The sequence below is a fragment of the Meles meles genome, chromosome 3, assembly GCF_922984935.1.
Source record: "Meles meles chromosome 3, mMelMel3.1 paternal haplotype, whole genome shotgun sequence".
Classification (NCBI taxonomy): Eukaryota; Metazoa; Chordata; class Mammalia; order Carnivora; family Mustelidae; genus Meles; species Meles meles.
Window position 1 is genome coordinate 77,215,173 of NC_060068.1, and position 18,881 is coordinate 77,234,053.

At 40.1% G+C, this 18,881-nt stretch overlaps 1 protein-coding gene across 1 annotated transcript in view; it reads right to left on the reverse strand.

Moving 5' to 3' along the window:
- Positions 1–2,603: 2,603 nt before the first annotated feature.
- Positions 2,604–18,881, reverse strand: part of MSH3 (mutS homolog 3) — a 186,014-nt gene continuing 169,736 nt past the window's right edge. The window contains 4 exon segments of the mRNA XM_045999684.1: positions 2,604–4,647; positions 4,649–4,733; positions 7,525–7,693; positions 14,793–14,922. Coding sequence (XP_045855640.1) covers positions 4,582–4,647; positions 4,649–4,733; positions 7,525–7,693; positions 14,793–14,922 — 450 coding nt within the window. The 3' untranslated portion in view covers positions 2,604–4,581.

Consider the following 18,881-nt stretch of genomic DNA (forward strand, 5'->3'; position numbering starts at 1 on the left):
AAGGGCAATGAAGGGAGATTTGAGCAAAGGACAAAACAACCCAAGAAAGGATTCTGCCTTCCACGCTCAATAATTATTTCTGCAAGAAGACAGCCTTGCTGTGTGTCTTATGAAGTTGTATTGATGCACATTCTTCACCACAATTTCATCGAAATAAGGCAGATGACAAGTAATCTTCAGGAATGTAGCCACAAAAGTAGACTGGGGGGGGGTGCCTGGGTGGCTCAGTTAGTTAAATGTCTGACTGTTGATCTCAGGGTCATGAGACAGAGTTCTGCCTCCGGCTCCACAGAGAGAGTCTGCTTCCCCTCCCTCGCTCCCTCCGCCCCTCTGCCCGCTCACCCTCTCTCTCTTTCTAAAATAGATTATGGAATAAAGCTGTAACAAGCCAATTAGCAGAGAGTCATATTTTCTAAAGGCCACAATAGAAAGCATTTATTGCAAACAGAAAAAACAATTGGTGGGTCTTTCATATAAAAATCAGTTCATGCAATGACTGACTAAGAAAAAAATGAATTCTTTAAGATGATATTTAAAATCTATCAAGTAGGTAAAGTTTTCCTATGAAGTAGAATCTATAACTGGGTAATCATATAATGTATTATCTAAAGTGGGACATTTGTAAGTGAAAGAGACTTTTAATAACTATTCCAGGTGGGATGGCTGGGTGGCTCAGTCAGTTAGGCAACTGCCTTCGGCGTGGGTCATGATCCCAGGGTCCTGGGATTGAGCCCCGTGTCGGGCTTCTTGCTCAGTGGGGAGTCCTACTTCTCTCCCTGCCTGTGCTCTCTCTCTGGCAAATAAATAAATAAGATCTTTTTTTTTTTTTTAATATTTTATTTATTTGACAGAGAGAAATCACAACTAGGCAGAGAGGCAGGCAGAGAGAGAGAGGAGGAAGCAGGCTCCCCGCGGAGCAGAGAGCCTGATGCGGGGCTCGATCCCAGGACCCTGGGATCATGACCCGAGCCGAAGGCAGAGGCTTTAACCCACTGAGCCACCCAGGCGCCCCAATAAATAAGATCTTAAAAAAAAAATCAAAACACACACACAAAAACTATGCCAGGAAAACAGATATAGACCAAGACTGTCCCAACTAAACCAGAAAGGGTATTTCCCTAATGGTAATTGTTCTCAAGACAAAATAAATCTAACAATAATCATATATACTAACTTACAATGGTCCAAAGAGGAATTGACCTTAATTATAAAGTTAGAAAACACAGATGGCATTAATTCAAGTTTCTTTCTCTCTCTCCCCGTATCCTTGGTTCAGAGCACCAAATAGCACTTTTATAATTACATAGCCCAGCAGTAATTAATATTGATTTTGGAACCCAGTAAAGGTCAACATTAATTTGTGTACTACACTGGATTTCAATCTATCCTTTACTCTGGAATTTGTTCAGTGGGCATTGTTTCACCAGCCCCGTTACCACTCCAACCATGACAACAGGTTCAAACTTGAATAAACTGTCACAATAGTTTATTTTTTCAGATTTATTTATTTATTAATATTTTAAGATGTAGCATACTTTCATATGGATCTTGACTCCCTAGAGAAATGGTATCTTGATTATGAGAAGAAGGGTCTTTTCCTTGAGTTTTTAATCTGAAAGGGTTTGGGTTTTCTTTTCTCTCTCAACAAACAAGTATTGGTGGGGGGGGTAGTCTCTAGTATGCCATACTTTCTCCTATGTGACAGATAAAGCAGAGGAGAGATGGAGCAAATAATTGTCAATCCAATGAGAAATAGCTTAGCCATTTGTCGTCATTGAGAATAGTGGCTGACAAACCTGACTGCACGTTAGAATTATTTGGGGAGCTTTAAAAAAAACAACAGTGTGTCTTGCCACATAAAACATTCACAGCAGAATTACTCATAAAAGCCAAAAAATGGGAACAACCCAAATGTGCATCAGCTCATGAACTGATAAATAAAATGAAGTACATAAAGCAGAGTAGTTTGCAATAGTAAAAAAGAATGAAGCACCCTTACCTGCCACTACATGAGTGAACCTTGAAAACAAAACGCTAAGTGAAAGCCAGATACAAAAGACCATATACTGTAATGACTCCATTCATATGAAACGTCCGAAATAGGAAAATCTATAGTGACAGAGAGCAGATTAATGGCTGCCTAGGACTAGGGATTTGGGGGAGGAATGAAGAGAGACTGCTAATGAGTACAGGTTTCTTTTTTAGAGTAATGATAATGTTCTAAAGCTGACGGTAATCATCAGGGAAATGCAAATCAAAACCACAATAAGATATCACTTCACACATGCTAGAATGGTTGTTATCAAAAAGCCAAGCAATGGGAATGTTGTGAGGACGGAGAGAACGGGATCTCTTGTGCACTACTGGTAGGAATATAGATTAGTACAGCCATTATGCAAAACAGTATGGAAGTTCCTCAAAAAATTAAAAACAGGGGTGCCTGGGTGGCTCAGTTGGTTAAGTGGTGACTTCAGCTCAGGTCATGATCTCAGGGTCCTCAGATCGAGTCCCATATCAGGCTCCCAGTTCCATGGGGAGTCTGCTTCTCCCTCTGACCTCCCCTCTCATGCTCTCTCACCCTGTCTCTCTCTCAAATAAATAAATAAAATTAAAAAAAAAAATAAAAACAGAACTGCCACGTGATCCAGTAATTCTACTTCTGGCTATCTATCAAAAGGAAATGAAATTTCTTATCTAGAAGACATCAGAATTGCACCCCTCAGTTTGGTTATCTGCAGTATGTACCCAACCAACTGCATTTTTCTTGTCAATCTTCATGGTCTTTGTGCCCTCTTCCTAATTGGGACTCTGCTCCAATGTTCCCCTCAACATCTCAGCTACCGGCCAGGAAGGGGCCTTGCTTGGAAATGCAGTTCCGTAGTTCTGGTCTTTTCCTAACGAGGCCTGACCTCTTGCACACCGGCTGGCTGATACCCTGCCTCATGTTAAAGAATCTACCTTGTAATAGCCCACATTGTCACTTGCAAATACTGTGTATTGCCACTGCCTGGACACACTGCTCCTGGAGCCCATACCTGCTTAAATGTTGATGCTGGCCTGCCCAACTCAGAGATGGCCCGAATGTGCACTTGGACATGACCAGTGATGGCTGGTCCTGCAGCTCCCTCAGGCATGGGCATCCTTCCTGGATGCATCTCCTTTTCCTGCTGGCCTGCATTCAAGTTACAGGACTACCTCCAAAATCTTGTTAGAAAGAATATAAAACATTTATAATCATACAGACTATTAAAGCACTATTTAAAGAGTATTGTTCTTCTTAAAATTTAGATCATACTTCCCAATAGCAAACTCTTTTGAGACATTCTTTCCAATTTTAGTATATGTGCTGCCGAAGCGAGCGCTCTTTTGAGACATTCTTGAGGATTTCCCTGTGTTAATACTTCTGAAGGGACCGTGCAATCAGTCAAGTGGTATCATACTCTTAACTTCAAAAAGGCTAGGAGTCAAAGGGCTACAGTGTGAGTGATCAAAAGTACAGCAACCAACCACCCTTCGGCTTGGGGAAATTATACGGATTCCTGTGTCCAGGGGTCACTGTTAGGACCACTGGAGGAAATAAACTAAAGAAGGAGTTTGAAATATGTCCATAAAATGTGGAGAAGACATTTAATGAGAAAGGATAACAGCTGGGCGTGAAATAGGAGGGAGAGCCTTTGCCCAAGATCCCAGATTCACCACCGCCACCACACGGCTGTGAGAAGTTGGGGTGTAAGTGCTGTTAAAACCTCAAGGACACAGATGAACACATGTCAACCTAAGCACGCAGGGAGGGAGCACCGTTAACTATCAACAAAGTTACATACTTCGATACAAGATCATATGCTTTCTATACCGATTAACAGAAAGATCCAAAATAAATAAGCTCAGGACTCATTTGGTAGAAGCAGCAACCTCGGTTCCACAATTAAACCTAAAAAAGTAGCAATTGCCAGATAGAAGAAAAAATCCAAAATCCAACAAGAAAAAAAATCATTATTTATAGCAGGTACTCATTAAGTGTTTATTACCTGAATGAATGACAAATAATTTCATCCCATAATTTTTCAATTGCATAAAACTGTGAGAGTATTTAACTTTTCAAATTTCATACAATCTTATTCCTTCCGTGCTCTACTTTCTAAAAGCTTGATAATCTTTTCCTATTTCTCATAAAAAATTCTTATGCTCACAGTGAATAAACTGGTGGCATAAAGTTACTTTTTAGTTCAAGCAAAAAGGTTTATTTCTGCTAGACATCTCACCCAGTTGCAGATTAATCTGAACTGGAACAAATAAAAATATGAATTAAATTTTCCTATCATTCTCTAAAGGTTCATGTTAGGCTTCATTTAGGTGATCGATTTTATGTGAAGTTTACTATTCATGAAGTTTTTAAATTGTAACAGAAGTCTTAATATTCAAAACTGTTTATACTTTTCTAAGTCAGGATGACAATAACCTGAACAGACTTTCTACACAAAAGGTCTGTTTCCCATGGGAATATACCAGAGTTCTGATTTTATGCTCACATCACAAAAAGATAGGCTGTTACTGGAGAGTTGTTTTGTACAGATGGTATTTTTAATTCTCCATGTTTTGTCCAAAAATGTAGTCTTCGTTTTCATCAAGAAGAGAAGTCTGGAATTCCTTCCATTTCAAACTCGTCTCTCCATTTTTGCAGGTCTTTTGCATCATTTATCATCCATAACTTTGCAAAATACTTTAGCCTTTTCCTGGACAGAAAATAAAATATGATTTATTTCATAAATGGAATTATCAGGGTACAATACATTTCACTCAGCTATAAAATGTCTAAGACAGGTGCGCCTGGGTGGTGCAGGTGGTCAAGCATTTGACTTCGGTCATAATCCCCGGGCTTGTGAGATGAGTCCCATGTTGGGCCCAATGCTAGGTGCAGAGTCTGCGTGAGACGTTCTCTCCCTCTGCTCCTCCTGTTCGCATGCTCTCTCTCAAATAAATCAATCTTTAAAAAAAAAAAGGGGCCTATGACTTAGAACACCAGACAGGGCTCTGTGGTTAGGAAGTTGTGTCAGCATCAGCCTTCTGGTGACACTGTTAAAATCAAGGACTGAGGCTGCTGACTGCCACTGCTACCTCCAAGGAGGGGAGACCCCAGCTTCTTACCCTTCTGACTCAGACCAGAGGCTAAGTGCGTTCACAGGATGAAAAGTAAAGCTGATTTAATACAGCAAAGCTAGCTAATGAAAGAGCAGAATGCCAGCATAACATAGACCAACCAGTTAAATATTTAGGGTTTGGAGCCAGGGTGCATTCCAGTTATTGCTCCACCACTGACTAGGTATGGAACCCTGACTTCCTGGTCGATTTCCAACCCTCGCTTGGCCTCATTTTCCGCAACTACAATATGGGGATAATGCCAGTACCGATACCTCACAAGGCTGTCATAAGACTGAGGTACTGCAGGTAAAGCAGTAACACTAGTAACTGGTGCCTGTCTGTCTGGGCTGCTGCAAATGACTGCGTAGACTTGTTTCTGTGCACAGTAAGCATTCGATAAATACTAGCTGTTATCATAAATCCACAGAAATGTACAAGATTCCCCTTGGTTTCTTTGATCTTGCCAATGGAACTGATGTGATAAGCACTTTAAGTCAAAAGGTAAAAATAATGAATATAGTGTCTGAATAAATGATCAGTTTCTACCCCAATGCAACCTCTTTTGACAATTCTGTCTTGTCAAGATTATAGATTTCAAAATGTCACACAGTAGTTGGAAGAGTTAAAACATTATAACCTGTGAAGTTTATTGCTCTTGCTGTTCTACTGGCTATATAGCAGGAGTAAGTATAAACTACCATATTTTACTGCCATCTCATATATAGTATATATGTCCCTTTGTAGTATAGTTTTATTCTAGTTTCTCTAGGGAAGAAGAAAAATAATAGTAAGAAAACAAAAAAGAGGACTTGAGTTTGTCTTTGGACTTGCACAGAGAAGTAAGGGCTTATCTTTGAACTCTCACAATAACTACTTTTCTAATCTGGTATTGTGGAAAGGATCCAAAAGAGAATGCCAACAGAGGAAGCCACACATCATGCCAGAGTCCAGCACTTTGGATTTGGTCAACCACATTTACCCCTGCACACTACAGAGTGGCAAGGCAGAACCACAAGAGGAAAGAAATGGAGAAGTTGTTTGCAGTACTGTATTTCACTATACAAGTTGGTAATTGTTTAATTAACATTAGGTATTGCTATTTCAATATTTAAATTTGGTAACGATTTGCAGGACTAAAAATTTTTCCTGTGGTGTGGTCACCAGCCAAGATTTTCTATTTGACCAACAATCTGTTCCCTCGCAGTCACAAGGTTATCAACCCGGGTGGTAATATCTTGCCCCAGGCATATCCCACTTTCCAGGTAGGGAGTGGGGCAGGGGATGGATAAGGAGGTTATGTCCTTTTATCATATAACCTTGTATTTGGGGGGGAAAGGCTGTAACTCATTATTTTTTACTATGATATTTTTCTTGGAATATCTTTCTTCCAAATTATACCTCTGATATAGATCAAGATCAGTTAAAATACTGACTACCTACTGGCTGGATATCAAGGGTAAGAGATAGAATGCATTCACATAATTCACATAAGCATTCTAAGTGACAGAAAGAAGGCAATTTAAAGATATATTTATTCATCTCAGAGAGAAAGAGGAGAGAGAGCCAGAGCAGGGGAGGAGGGGCAGAAGGAGAGGGAGAGAGAATCTTTAGGCAGACTCTTCACTGAGCGCAGAGCCCCTCACGGGGCTCAATCTCACAACCCAGAGATCATGACCTGAGCCGACACCAAGAATTGGACGCTTAATTGACTGTGCCACACAGATGCCTGAACAAAGCTGATTTTTTGTTTTTCGTCTTTTTTAAACATAGACTACATGCCCAGTGTGGAGCTCAACATGGAGCTTGAACTCACAAACCTGAGATCGAGACCTGAGCTGAGATCAAGAGTCGGACGCCCAGCCAACTGATCTACCCAGGTGCCCCGCAGGTAGTTTAGAAAGAAAAATTTGTCATAAACAATCCACAAAAGAAGTGACATGGGGATATGGACTATTAGTACATAGTTATATAATACTATTATTTTCATTCATACCCTGACAGAATTCTTACTTTCTGAATGCGGTATGTAGATAAAGGAAGTACTCTAAAGGTTTTAAATGTCATGGTTTCTTTTAGTCATTTGTTGTATAATTAAATGCTTTAAGCAACGAATGTGTTGGCACACAGTAAGGAGTTAACTTAGTTCTTTAGAAAAATGACTTTAAAACCAATTTAGCAACTCAACAGATAAAGATCTGAGTAGAGAAGGCGGACTGAATTCATGAGCTTTTCAAAGATCTGTTTTCATTTTATTTTAATTAAATGTTTCAGAATATTTGAAGAAAAGCTTAATGGTAAACCTGACATTCATTTACAGGACATTCCTCCTTGGACAACTTGGAAGTTTCATTATAAGTAAAAAAAATGCCACACAATCATTCTGACCTCTTCATATTTACTAATCCTTCTAACTCTTTTGACTTGCTAGCTGCTTTCTTTAAAATTTCTCCAGGAACATCTGCTAGTTTAGCCACATTTAGTCCGTAACTCCTTGCTGCAATTCCTCTGGTTATTTGATAAAGAAAAGTGACAAAATCAGGAACTTGCTCTTCACCTACAAAATAAAAAATAAAAAAACTAAATAAAAAAGAGAAGATAAAGGAAACCATGCCTGAAAGTTCAAAGCAGAAGATTAAATAAGACATATAAATTCTTACAACATCACTCAATTAAAATTTACAATCTGAAAAAGAACCCATTGTTCCTAATCACTCTCAGCTCCATTTATCAATTATACATATCTAGGAAAAGGGGAAATACTGTTTTGAAGATTCTCTTGCATTTAGCTCACCTAAAAGGGTTTGTTTTTTTTTTAATAAGATTTTGTTTTTAATTAATCTCTATACCCAGCCTGGGGTTTAAACTTACAACCCTGAGATCAAGAGTCACATGCTCCAACGACTGAGCCAGTCATGTACCACCCCCCGCCCCCACCTACAAGTTTTTAAAAATGACTTGGTGTAAGGAAAAGATTTGTTTTATGCTTCTTCCCCCAAAATTTCAACTAAACTGCTATTATCAGAAAGGAAATGATTCCGATACACAGTACAATATAATTTTTCCTGTAAAAACAGACTAAGAAAGTGTTATTTCAGTGAATGTGCTCACTGAACAGTCTTGTATGTAACACACTCTGTAAAGTAACACACGTAAGAGATATTTCTAAGAATGCTAAAAACAAAACAACAGTAAAAAACACATAAGGAAATACAACATGGTGCACAGTTTAAATAACAAGACTGAGAAATTCTGGTTTACTAAATGTACTGGGTTAACTTAGAGTTATATATATTCAAGTGGACACTGTTCAGTTCCACCCAGCTCCCCCGGAGGACTAAAGGGTTTATTGCCTCAGCTCTCAGGAAGGTTGTCAGTCCACAATCCACAGCTATATCCCCTCTCTGGGAGTCACCTCAGCTTAAGAAGAGAACTGCTTCATCTGAGGTCATGTCCTGTCTTGGGCAGCCTGCACCATGACTGGCTGCTATGGGAGTTGGTAGGCAGCTTCTAAGATGGCCACTAAAGACCCCTGCCTCCTGGTGTTCATGCCCTTGTGTCATTCTCTGCCACTGAGTGTGGCGTGACCCATTGACTTGCTTCTAACAAATAAAATATGGCAAGAATGATGTGTTGTCACTTCTGAGATTAGATTGCAAAATACTGTGGCTTCTGTTCTGGGTATTCATTTTCTTGCTTACTTGTTCTGAGGGAAGCCAGTTGCCATATTATGAAGAAGCCCACATGGAAAGAAACTGATGTCTCTGGCCAACAGCCACATGAGTGAACGTGGAACTTGGAACTCTAAAGCTTGCCAGCACCCATGTAAGAGGTCTGGGAAGTAAATTCCCCCAGTGAAACTGTGAAGTGATGACAGATCTAGACAACCTTGACTGTAGCCTTGGGAGAAATTGTGAGGGAGAAGTGGCCATCTAAGCTGCCCCTGGTTTCCTGATGTAGAGAAATGATAAGATGATCAATGTTTGCTGTTTTAAGCTATGTTTGGGAGTAATCTGCTATGCAACAATAGCTAACTAATAAAGGGTATTAAAGGCCAGGCCCCCTCACCTCGAGCTCCATCTCAGAGCTCTCGGTAGGACTGGCTGAAGCCTTATGACCACAACACAGCTCCATCGGACCAGGCCTGCCCTCAGTTGTTGATCATGAGAGCACTCCCAGCAAACACCTGCCACAAAAATCTTAGACTCTGCTTCCCAGAGAACCCAGGCTACCACACAAATACATACACAGAAACTAAAAACTTCCAAAGAATTGGGATGTAATGAAGTACAATAATAGAAAGACAAAGCTGCATACTGTTTAATCTTTGATAAATCTCAAGCATCTCAGGATTATGCAGCTTTTATTATGAAACTCAATCTAATTACACAGAGTTGTAAAAATGCCCAAAATGAGCCAGACTTTTAATAATTTCTGAGATCCTGGGGCACCTGGGTGGCTCAGTCGTTAAGCATCTATCTGCCTTCGGCTCAGGTCATGATCCCAGGGTCCGGGGATCGAGCCCGGCATTGGGCTCCCTGTGTGGCAGGTAGCCTGCTTCTCCCTCTGCCTCTACTCCCTGCTTGTGTTCCCTCTCTCCCTGTGCTGTCAAATAAATAAATCTTTATAAAAGGAATTTCTGAGATCCCAATAAACATTATAATTTTATCAAGAGGTTTTTCTCATATATTATGTCATTTCATAAATGTGTATGATAAATGGGTTTACTCTTTTATCAGCTAAAAACTAAAAAGCATAACCGAGAACAAGGATAATGGAATTTTCTTTAACCTCTTCTAAGAATTCAGCAGCAAATAACACCTTTCTAAGGCTGGGTGCTGGAAGTGGGAGGTGGAAAGAATGCTGGCACTCTCAGGAATACAGACTAAAACTCACATTACAAAGCACTAAGAATACCTTTTGCCTCCAAATAAAACTTGAAGAACATAAAGAACAGGTGAGGAGGTGGGTGGAAGGAGACAAGGAAAGAAGCGTGGAGAAACCAGTGTCTGCTAACCTGGGTAATATTTTGTTACTCACTGATGCTCACATGACCAAAAGTGAAGTGAACAGCAGTAGGCAATCCAAAGGGCAAACTCTTCTCATCCTTAAGACAAAAAAACAGTCTTTATCACTTCAACTGGCTTGTTTCTAACTGATATACCTATGTCCAGCCTCTCCTCTATAATCTAACCTCCACGCCGGTTTTCTAAAAAAAAAAAAAAAAACCATTCATCTGTCTGTCCATTTGTCATCCGTCCAGCCATCCACTCTTCTATCCTTTTCTGGAAGCCCATTAATGCCACACAAAACCCCTTAGTTAAAATCTGCTTTGCTGATGGCATTTTTTTTTTTTTTGCTTTATATATATATAACATATAGTATGTATACATATACATAGCTATACAATGTTTTTTATATAATATAGCTATAAGAGTCCTATATTTTATAGCTATATAATATAAAATACTATGTTGCTCCGAATAATTTAACATACCTCAGTACAAACAGCTGCTCAATTTCTCATCACATCGTAGTCTCCACTGTAGTACTAATTTTGGTAGTTCTCACACCATCAAGGTAAATAATGAGACTACTCTTCTGTAATCACATTAGCGTTTTTTTTTTTTTTGGTTTTTGTTTTAAAGATTTATTTATTTACTTAAAAGAGAGAGTGTGGGGCGCCTAGGTGGCTCAGTGGTTTAAGCCACTGCCTTCGGCTCAGGTCATGATCTCAGGGTCCTGGGATCGAGTCCCGCATCGGGCTCTCTGCTCAGCAGGGAGCCTGCTTCACTCTCTCTCTCTCTGCCTGCCTCTCTGCCTACTTGTGATCTTTGTCTATCAAATAAATAAATAAAATCTTAAAAAAAAAAAAAGAAAGAGAGAGTGTGAGCATGAGCATTAAGGGACCGAGGGAGAGAAAGAATCTCAAGCAGACTCACCACCGAGTGCAAAGCCTGACAAGGGGCTCGATCCCACCACCCATGAGATCGCGACCTGAGCCGAAACCAAGAGCTGGACACTCAGCTGACTGAGCCACCCAGGCGCCCCCTCACATTACAGAGATTTTAGAGTTATGTTCTACATCAGGACTGTCCTTCACTCCTCTCAGAGGGGAGAAGGGGAGAGAGCGTGAGTGTGTGTGTGATGCAACTGTGGCAGCAGACAGCCAGCGAGGAGAGAAGATGGTAAATAAAAGCTCTTGGTGAGGACTTTACTTATAAGCTATAACCGTTTCTAGATGGATATTACTGAAAAATTTATCTGACACTGCTTAGAGTCAGAGAAAGTAATAATTCATGTTTCTGCTGGTTACAGGGAAACTTAGCAAAATTTGTTTGAAAGCCAAACTTCTGTGGGCAGTTATTAAAGAAATATGTGTGTTGATCAAATAGTGTCTGAAGTCACTTTTGGGACTGATTCATAACGTTTTTAGAGGTGGACGAGGTGAGGTAACCTGTCCAAGATTTTATAGACTGGAATAGATTAAAGTACATGTTTCTTACTGCAGGTCTGCTGCTTCATCTACCTTGCCATGAGAAGTAACAGTGTACCTTCAAAGTCACCCAAAAGGTCTTTGGGGTACTTGAGCGATGACCTATGCATGGGCCTCTAATTCAGAGAGCAGAGGAGCTAGATTAGAGGTAATGGATGAAACACAGATGTAGCTGGAAAAACACTGGAGGTAAGCAGGCAATGCACCAATGCTTCAAAAGACTGAGTGAAAATTATTTTCAACCTAAAATTCCAGCCCTAGTGAAATTATAAGTGAAGTATGAAGGTGTACTGGAGACTTTTCATTCCTGCAAAATCTCAAAACTTTTCACTCCTTTAGCTGATATTATTAGTAGCCTATCCAAAATCTTTTCCAACCCTAAGAAAACCCTGATTTTATATAGAAATGACTCACTGATCATTTAACTGAGGGGATAATGTCCTCATGCCAAGCTCCGAAAGTTGATCCTGATTAATCTAGGCTGATCCAAGTTACCCCTGTCATTGTCGCTTTCTAGCCATTGGTATAAGAGTGAGGATGTGATTCAACTCTGAAAAGGAGAGGCGACAATGATGAGATGCTAGTGAACATCTGAGGAGAGCTCCCCGGCTCCTAAGAAAGAGTCCCAAGAAATGCTGGTCCCTATTCTTCCTTTGGATATTTGTTGATTCTTGTTTTAAGGCAAGAAAGAGCCTCGGCCACCCTGTCTGATGACGAAGCCAGCAAGGCTGGAAGACGGAGCCTGGGGAACTGTAAAGAAGAAGAGCTGAAGTCCACTCTTCCTCCGATGTCCCCGTAATGTGAGATTATTTCTACTCTCACTGTTGAAGCCCCTGTGAATTCCAGGATCCTGTTATCTGCAAGCAAATGCACAGAAGGCGGGATGAGAGAAGTCCTAGGGTGCTGGTGAATGCAGGTATCGGGACAACAGCGGTGCAGCAGGCCTAGGGAGCAACCAGCGCAGAGGAGCAGGACAAAAGGCTCCAGGGGGAATGACTCCAGCGAGAAGAAGTGGAACCAGCAGTTCAATCACATGGAAAAATGTCTAGAGAGGCATTTTATAAAGCTACTGGCAGGTACAGGAAGAGTCAGATATAGACTCAAATAGAAGAATGGAACGAAAACAAGGCAATTACTGCCTTCAAAAACACAAAAAGCAAAAAAGTTGCATAAGAACGAAAATGCGATGTAAATTGTAAAATTACACTGAGACCTTGAATGATAAAATGTTTATTTTCAGTATATGTAAATAATTTTGAAAATCACCAGGTAGAGTTAAGTGGTTTAATTTTGATAATGTGAAGATCCACAATTACGACTTGAAAGTCATCTGGGGGCATCTGGGTGGCTCGGTAATTAAGTGTCTTCCTTTAGCGCAGGACTGAGCCCTGCTTTGGACTCACTGCTCAGTGGAAAGCCCACTTATCCCTCTCCACTCCTCCCTGCTTGTGTTCCTCTCACTGTTTCTAACTTGCCAAATAAATACAATCTTCTAGAAAAAAAAAAAAAAAAAAAGAACGAAAATGCACTTGCCCTCATACCTGGCTCATGATTAAGCAATACTTCCTGGCAATAACAGTGAAAACTCTGAAGAGGAATGAGGCAGAAAGAACCTGGAATGAGTACCCTGGGAGGTCAGAGCAGGAAAGGCTGAGGACTCCCATCCAGCACAGTGAGAAGCCGAACAGTAACGTGTCCAGACGATGAAGCAGGAGATGGGCAGATAAGCATATAACTTAGAGATTCGGAAGAGCGATGAAGGAGGTGAAAGCGGCTACCTTGGGACTGGACGGGGAGAGGGCATGGAGGGAAGGGACAGAGGCAGAGGTCTACTGCCCACTAGGGTGAGCCTTTCAGCATCATTTCATGTTTAAAATTAGGATCATGAATATAAATTTCAATTAATAAAATAAAATGCCAGAACACTTACAGGTTGGTAGTCAGTTCACATAAAGGCTTATCAGCTCCTCCTGTCACTTTGGATGCAGATTAATAGACATGAAACTGCTTCCATGAGAGAATTTATGATGTGTTTTTTAAGACTGCACGATGGTGAAAGGCAAGGATTGCCTAACATTACATTTAGCTCAGGTCCAGGGCTTTGTTTTATTTGGGCCAGCTGCCTGATTTCTTTTTCAGGTCCATCTTTATTACTTTTCCAAAATAAAATTTGGACCCTGGAGTGTCTTGGGTAATGGATTTTCCATTGTAGCACAATGTGTAAACCACTGCTGGCCCATAGGCTGGGAGCTTAAAAAATTACTACTGAACAGGAAAATAAGATTATACTGAAACTGACTATATTACTTAGAGCGCTTGAATTTATTTCTGTTGGCTAATGATGTTCTTTTTCATGAAACATCTCATTCCTGTGACACTGGTCCACGGTGGGAAGGCTAGGAAAAATAGTGTAGATCCCACATACCTCTTCTAGCAGAGCAGGAAAGAACCTACAAGCAGATTCTAGGACTCTAGGCTTAGTTCAGCCCCTACCTAGGTAGCCCACGTGGGCAAGTCACTTGACCTGACATTCAGTTCGCTTGTCAAGTTAAGATAAAACATATGTCCAGTATAGAATACTGGGGATGAGTCATTTTTATTTATTTTTTTAAATTTTAATTTCTTTTTTAAGATTTTATTTATTTATTTGACAGATAGAGATCACAAGTAGGCAGAGAGGCAGGCAGAGAGAGAGAGGGGGAAGCAGGCTCCCCACTGAGCAGTGAGCCCTATGCGGGGCTCGATCCCAGGACCCTGGGATCATGACCTGAGCCGAAGACAGAGGTTTTAACCCACTGAGCCACCCAGGCGCCCCAGGATGAGTCATTTTTAAAGATGACTAATATACTTAACTGTTCGGGCACCTTTCCTGAGACCAATCTAAGAGTAAAACCTACACAGCATCCCTGACCCCATCTCCTTCTTATAGAAAAATGAGGTAGACAAAGACCAGAGAAGTGCTCAGAGATGGCAAAGATAAATGTAAATTCTACTTGACCCTAAGCTTGGAGAAAATGAACTTGGACAAATGTCATTTAGAATCAACATTCACAGCTTTTATTTTTAATAAGCAATAAGTTCACGTATTCATGAGCCTTGAGTTATCAAACACGAAAACTAACAACATTCCCATTGTACTTACTGCAAGTGTATTTCATACCTGGATCCTCTTTGCTTTCATCCTCAGTGATCAAGAATCCCATGTGATAATTTCCCACTTGTTGCAAGTAAATTTTTTCTAATTCACAAACGGGTGGATAATGGGTGACAAACAGGGTTAAGGATTTCACCTAAAGCAGTAAGACATGACAAAAGTTATTTTATTTTTATATTTATTTATTTTTTAAAGATCTTATTTGTCAGAGAGAGAGAACATTAGTAGGGAGAGCGACAGGCAGAGGGAGAAGCAGACTTCCCGCTGAGCAGGGAGTCCGATTTGGAACTAGATCCCAAGACCCTGGAGTCAGGACCTGAGCTGAAGGCAGACGCTTAACCAACTGAGCCACCCAGGCGTCCCTGTTATTTTATTTTTAAATTTTACCTTAAACTTTTCTCCAATTTTTTTTTTAAGAAGTTCAAACCTTTACAAACATTGTAAGAAAAGTACAATGAACATTGCTATATTCTTTCCCTAGACAACCATTTTTTGGTTCAATTTTATACATATAATATATAAATATATATAAATATTTTATATTTGGTTTGCATTTTACCATAATACACATGCATACACACACACACACACACACACACACACACACACTTTTTCCTGAAACATTTGAGAATTTCAGACATGACACTTCATTCCTAAATACCTAAAATTCTATCTTTTAAGAACAAAAGCATTCTCATATTAACCAGATAAAATTATTACACTTGAGAAATTTAACACTGATATATTACTATTACCTAACATTAGTCCACAAATTTCCTTAACTGTCCCAGTAATACTCTATAAAGGTTCTCTATATTTAAAAAAAAAAAAATTTCAAGGATCATGCATGCCATGCACTTAGTCATGTCTCTTTAGTCTCCATCAATCTAGAAGAGTTCCCAGCCTCCTTTTTACGTCTTTTATGCCATTAATGTTCTTGAAATATCTAAGAGTTTTGTATCATGTTTTGTATAACGTCCCTCAATTTGGATTTGGCTGATTTTTTTCTCCAAATAAGCTTAAACCTTACTGGCAGAAATATTACATATTTATGGAGATGCCATACTCTTTTCAGTATGTCGTATCAGGAGCCACACGATATCAATTTGGCCCACTATTGGGGATACTAAATTTGCTTATTTGGTTTAAGTGAGTGCCCAGAAGATTTCTCTACTATACCACACCTTTCTCCTTTGTAATTAATGACTTCTGGAGTAATACTTTAGGATTGTGTGAATATCCTTTTTTCCAGCAATCTTTCATCTCAAAGTTTTGCCATCTATGGATCATTGTTGCCTGATGATGCGGTGACTAGTAAATGCTGATTTTAAAAAATTCTCTCTGTATTTATTAGTTGGCATTCTGTAAAGAAGAGCTTTCTTTTCTCCCTACCCGACCTCTGCCATTTTGAAATTTATTTTTGTTTTGTTAGTACTTATATGCATTTATGGATTCCTTAATAAGCATTATTTTAAAGTATACATTATTATGTATTTTTGAAATCCCTTATTTCTTAAATCTTAAAAGAAGCTAACACCAAATCTTGATCTAAAAATTGGCAGAAGAGGCGCCTGGGTGGCTCAGTCAGTTAAACAGCCAACTCTTAATTCTGGCTCAGGTCACGATGTCAGGGTCCTGGGATCAAGTCCCGCAACGAGCTCTGTGCTTAGCAGGGAGTCTGCTTGGGGAGTCTCTCTCTGCCCCTACCCCACTGTTCACACATTCTCTCTCTCTTTCTCAAATAAATAAATAATCTTTTTTAAAAAAGGATAAAAATCAGCAGAAGGGGGGGGGTGATTAAATCAAAGAACTTCAGTTTTGATTCATCTGCCATTCACCTCATTAAAAGTCAAGATTTCTTTGATGTGCTGCTCTTAGAATCTGCCCCAAAGTATCTGTGGACTAGCTGTCTCCATGATGCCCCTTCTCTGACATGCATTTGCTGCCAGAAGACGTAAGGGTTTGGGTCATAACATTGCTCTCCTCAAGGCCATTTTCAGCTCACAGCCGCCACACAGAGCCTCCCCATTCCTCCTCTCTGCTCTCTCTTCCCCATCCCAGCAATCAAAAGACACCAAGAAAATGTAGATTTTCATCCATAAAAAAGGGTAGAGACTCGTTACTCCTGAAGAATCCTCTTCAGTGACTTACCTCTAACATAAATTTTATCTAAAAATAACACTTTCTTCATTAACATTTAAAACATCAAAAAGCTGCTACAGAAGCAATGAGAAGAGAGGTGACAAATTTAATTCTGTCATGATTTGTTCCCGAGGGTTCCTAAAGGGATCTTTAATATATTTAACATATTGCCAAACTGCTTTTGGTAGCCAGCCTCCAACATGGCCTCCCAATGCTCGTGTTCTTGAACAGCCCCTTCCCACAGTGAATCAAGTCTGGCCGTTGTGCTCAACAGAATATGATGGTATGTGTGGCTTGTGAAGCTAGGTCATGAAACGCATTTTGTCATAAATGCATAAAATACTCGGGCTACTTGGAACGGTTCTTCTGGGAGCTGCCAGAAGCCACTCATATTCAAACGGCCCTATGGAGAGAGGTTCACAGAGAAAGGAAATGAGAGCCCTGGGCAACTGCCAGCACTAATTTGCCAGCAGCGAGCAAGCCACATTGGAAAGGGTCCTCCAGCCCCACTCAGGCCTTCAGATGACAACCTGACCACAACCTCAGGAGAGAGCCTGAGCCAAAACCACCCAGCTAAGGTGCTCCCAAATTCCTTCCTCCAGACCCCTGAGAGATCTAACAGATGATTACTGCTGTTTTAAGCCACTTAGTCTTGGGGTAATTTGTTATGTGTCACAGTAACTGATAAGCACTTGGAGCAATGAAATCAAGCTCAGAGGGGGCTGTCAAACTCAGTCTGTCATGATTTGTTCCTGAAGGTTCTTAAATCAATGTTTAGAATGTGTTTGGGAGGCAGTGACAGGACTTTCCTGAACCTGTGATATGCAGTTTCTACGATAATTAAAGAGATGTTCCTGAGCTCTTCTTGAAAATAAAGAATTTTTTGAAGAAAAATTAAAAGTATTTATTTTAAAGTGGAAAACATGCCACCGTTAACTATGTAATCTAACTAAAATGTTCAAACAAAAAACAGGCCCACAGAAGTTTAAAGAAAAGGGGAGTTATTTTTGCATCCTGTGCTGTGCAAAGGAATAGGAGTAAAAAATATGCTTTTACTGGTTATGTAAGGAAGAGAAGAAGAAGAAATGAAAAGGGAGGAAAGACCCACAGGAAAGAGTTGAAAAAGCAGAGAACAAAATACTAAAAGAAAAACCGAAGACCAGACAAGGCTCCAGACAGGTGCCAAGAAGGAGAGGCAGAAGAGGAGAGACGAGAATGAACAAAGAGAGAGAGCATTAATAAAGGATGGAGCATTTAACACAAACAAAACTTCACACCAAGAGGCTCAGACCTGCCCTCTGGAAAAAACAGATATGCATTCAAAGAGTGAAAGAAAGACACAAAAACATGAGATTAAAGGTCTTCTACCAAGGTCCTGTAGGATATTGCTCAAAAAAGGATTTCATAGGTTAAAATGGCTCTATCTCCTTTTTGTTCTTTCCTTAAGGACTGGGTTGCAAGTTGGAGGGAGGTGTGTCCCTGCTTTTAATTCAGAATTTGCCAAGGATAATGAGAAATAGTTCTGGGGGGAAACACTGCCAGAGAGGCCTTTATCCTACCAGGTTTACTCTGTTTCAGCAAAAGCAAAGAAGACACATCAAAGAATTATAGACATGATGTAGGGCCAATCCATCTAAGTTCAATGTAGAGTGTTTTAATGGCCTATTGCAGGTATAGGGTCACTTATAATAAAGATCATTTTTTAAAAACAGATTTTAATTATTTATTTGACACAGGAAGAGACAGAGACAGTGAGAGAGGGAATACAAGCAGGGGAAGTGGGAGAGGGAGAAGCAGGCCTCCTGCTGAGCAGAGAGCTGGACTCGGGGCTCGGTCCCAGGATCCTGGCATCATGACCTGAGCCAAAGGCAGCTGCGTAACAACTGAGCCACCCAGGCATCCCTGATCATTTTGAATATTTAGAAGCTGACCAGAAAAACAATTTATATGCTA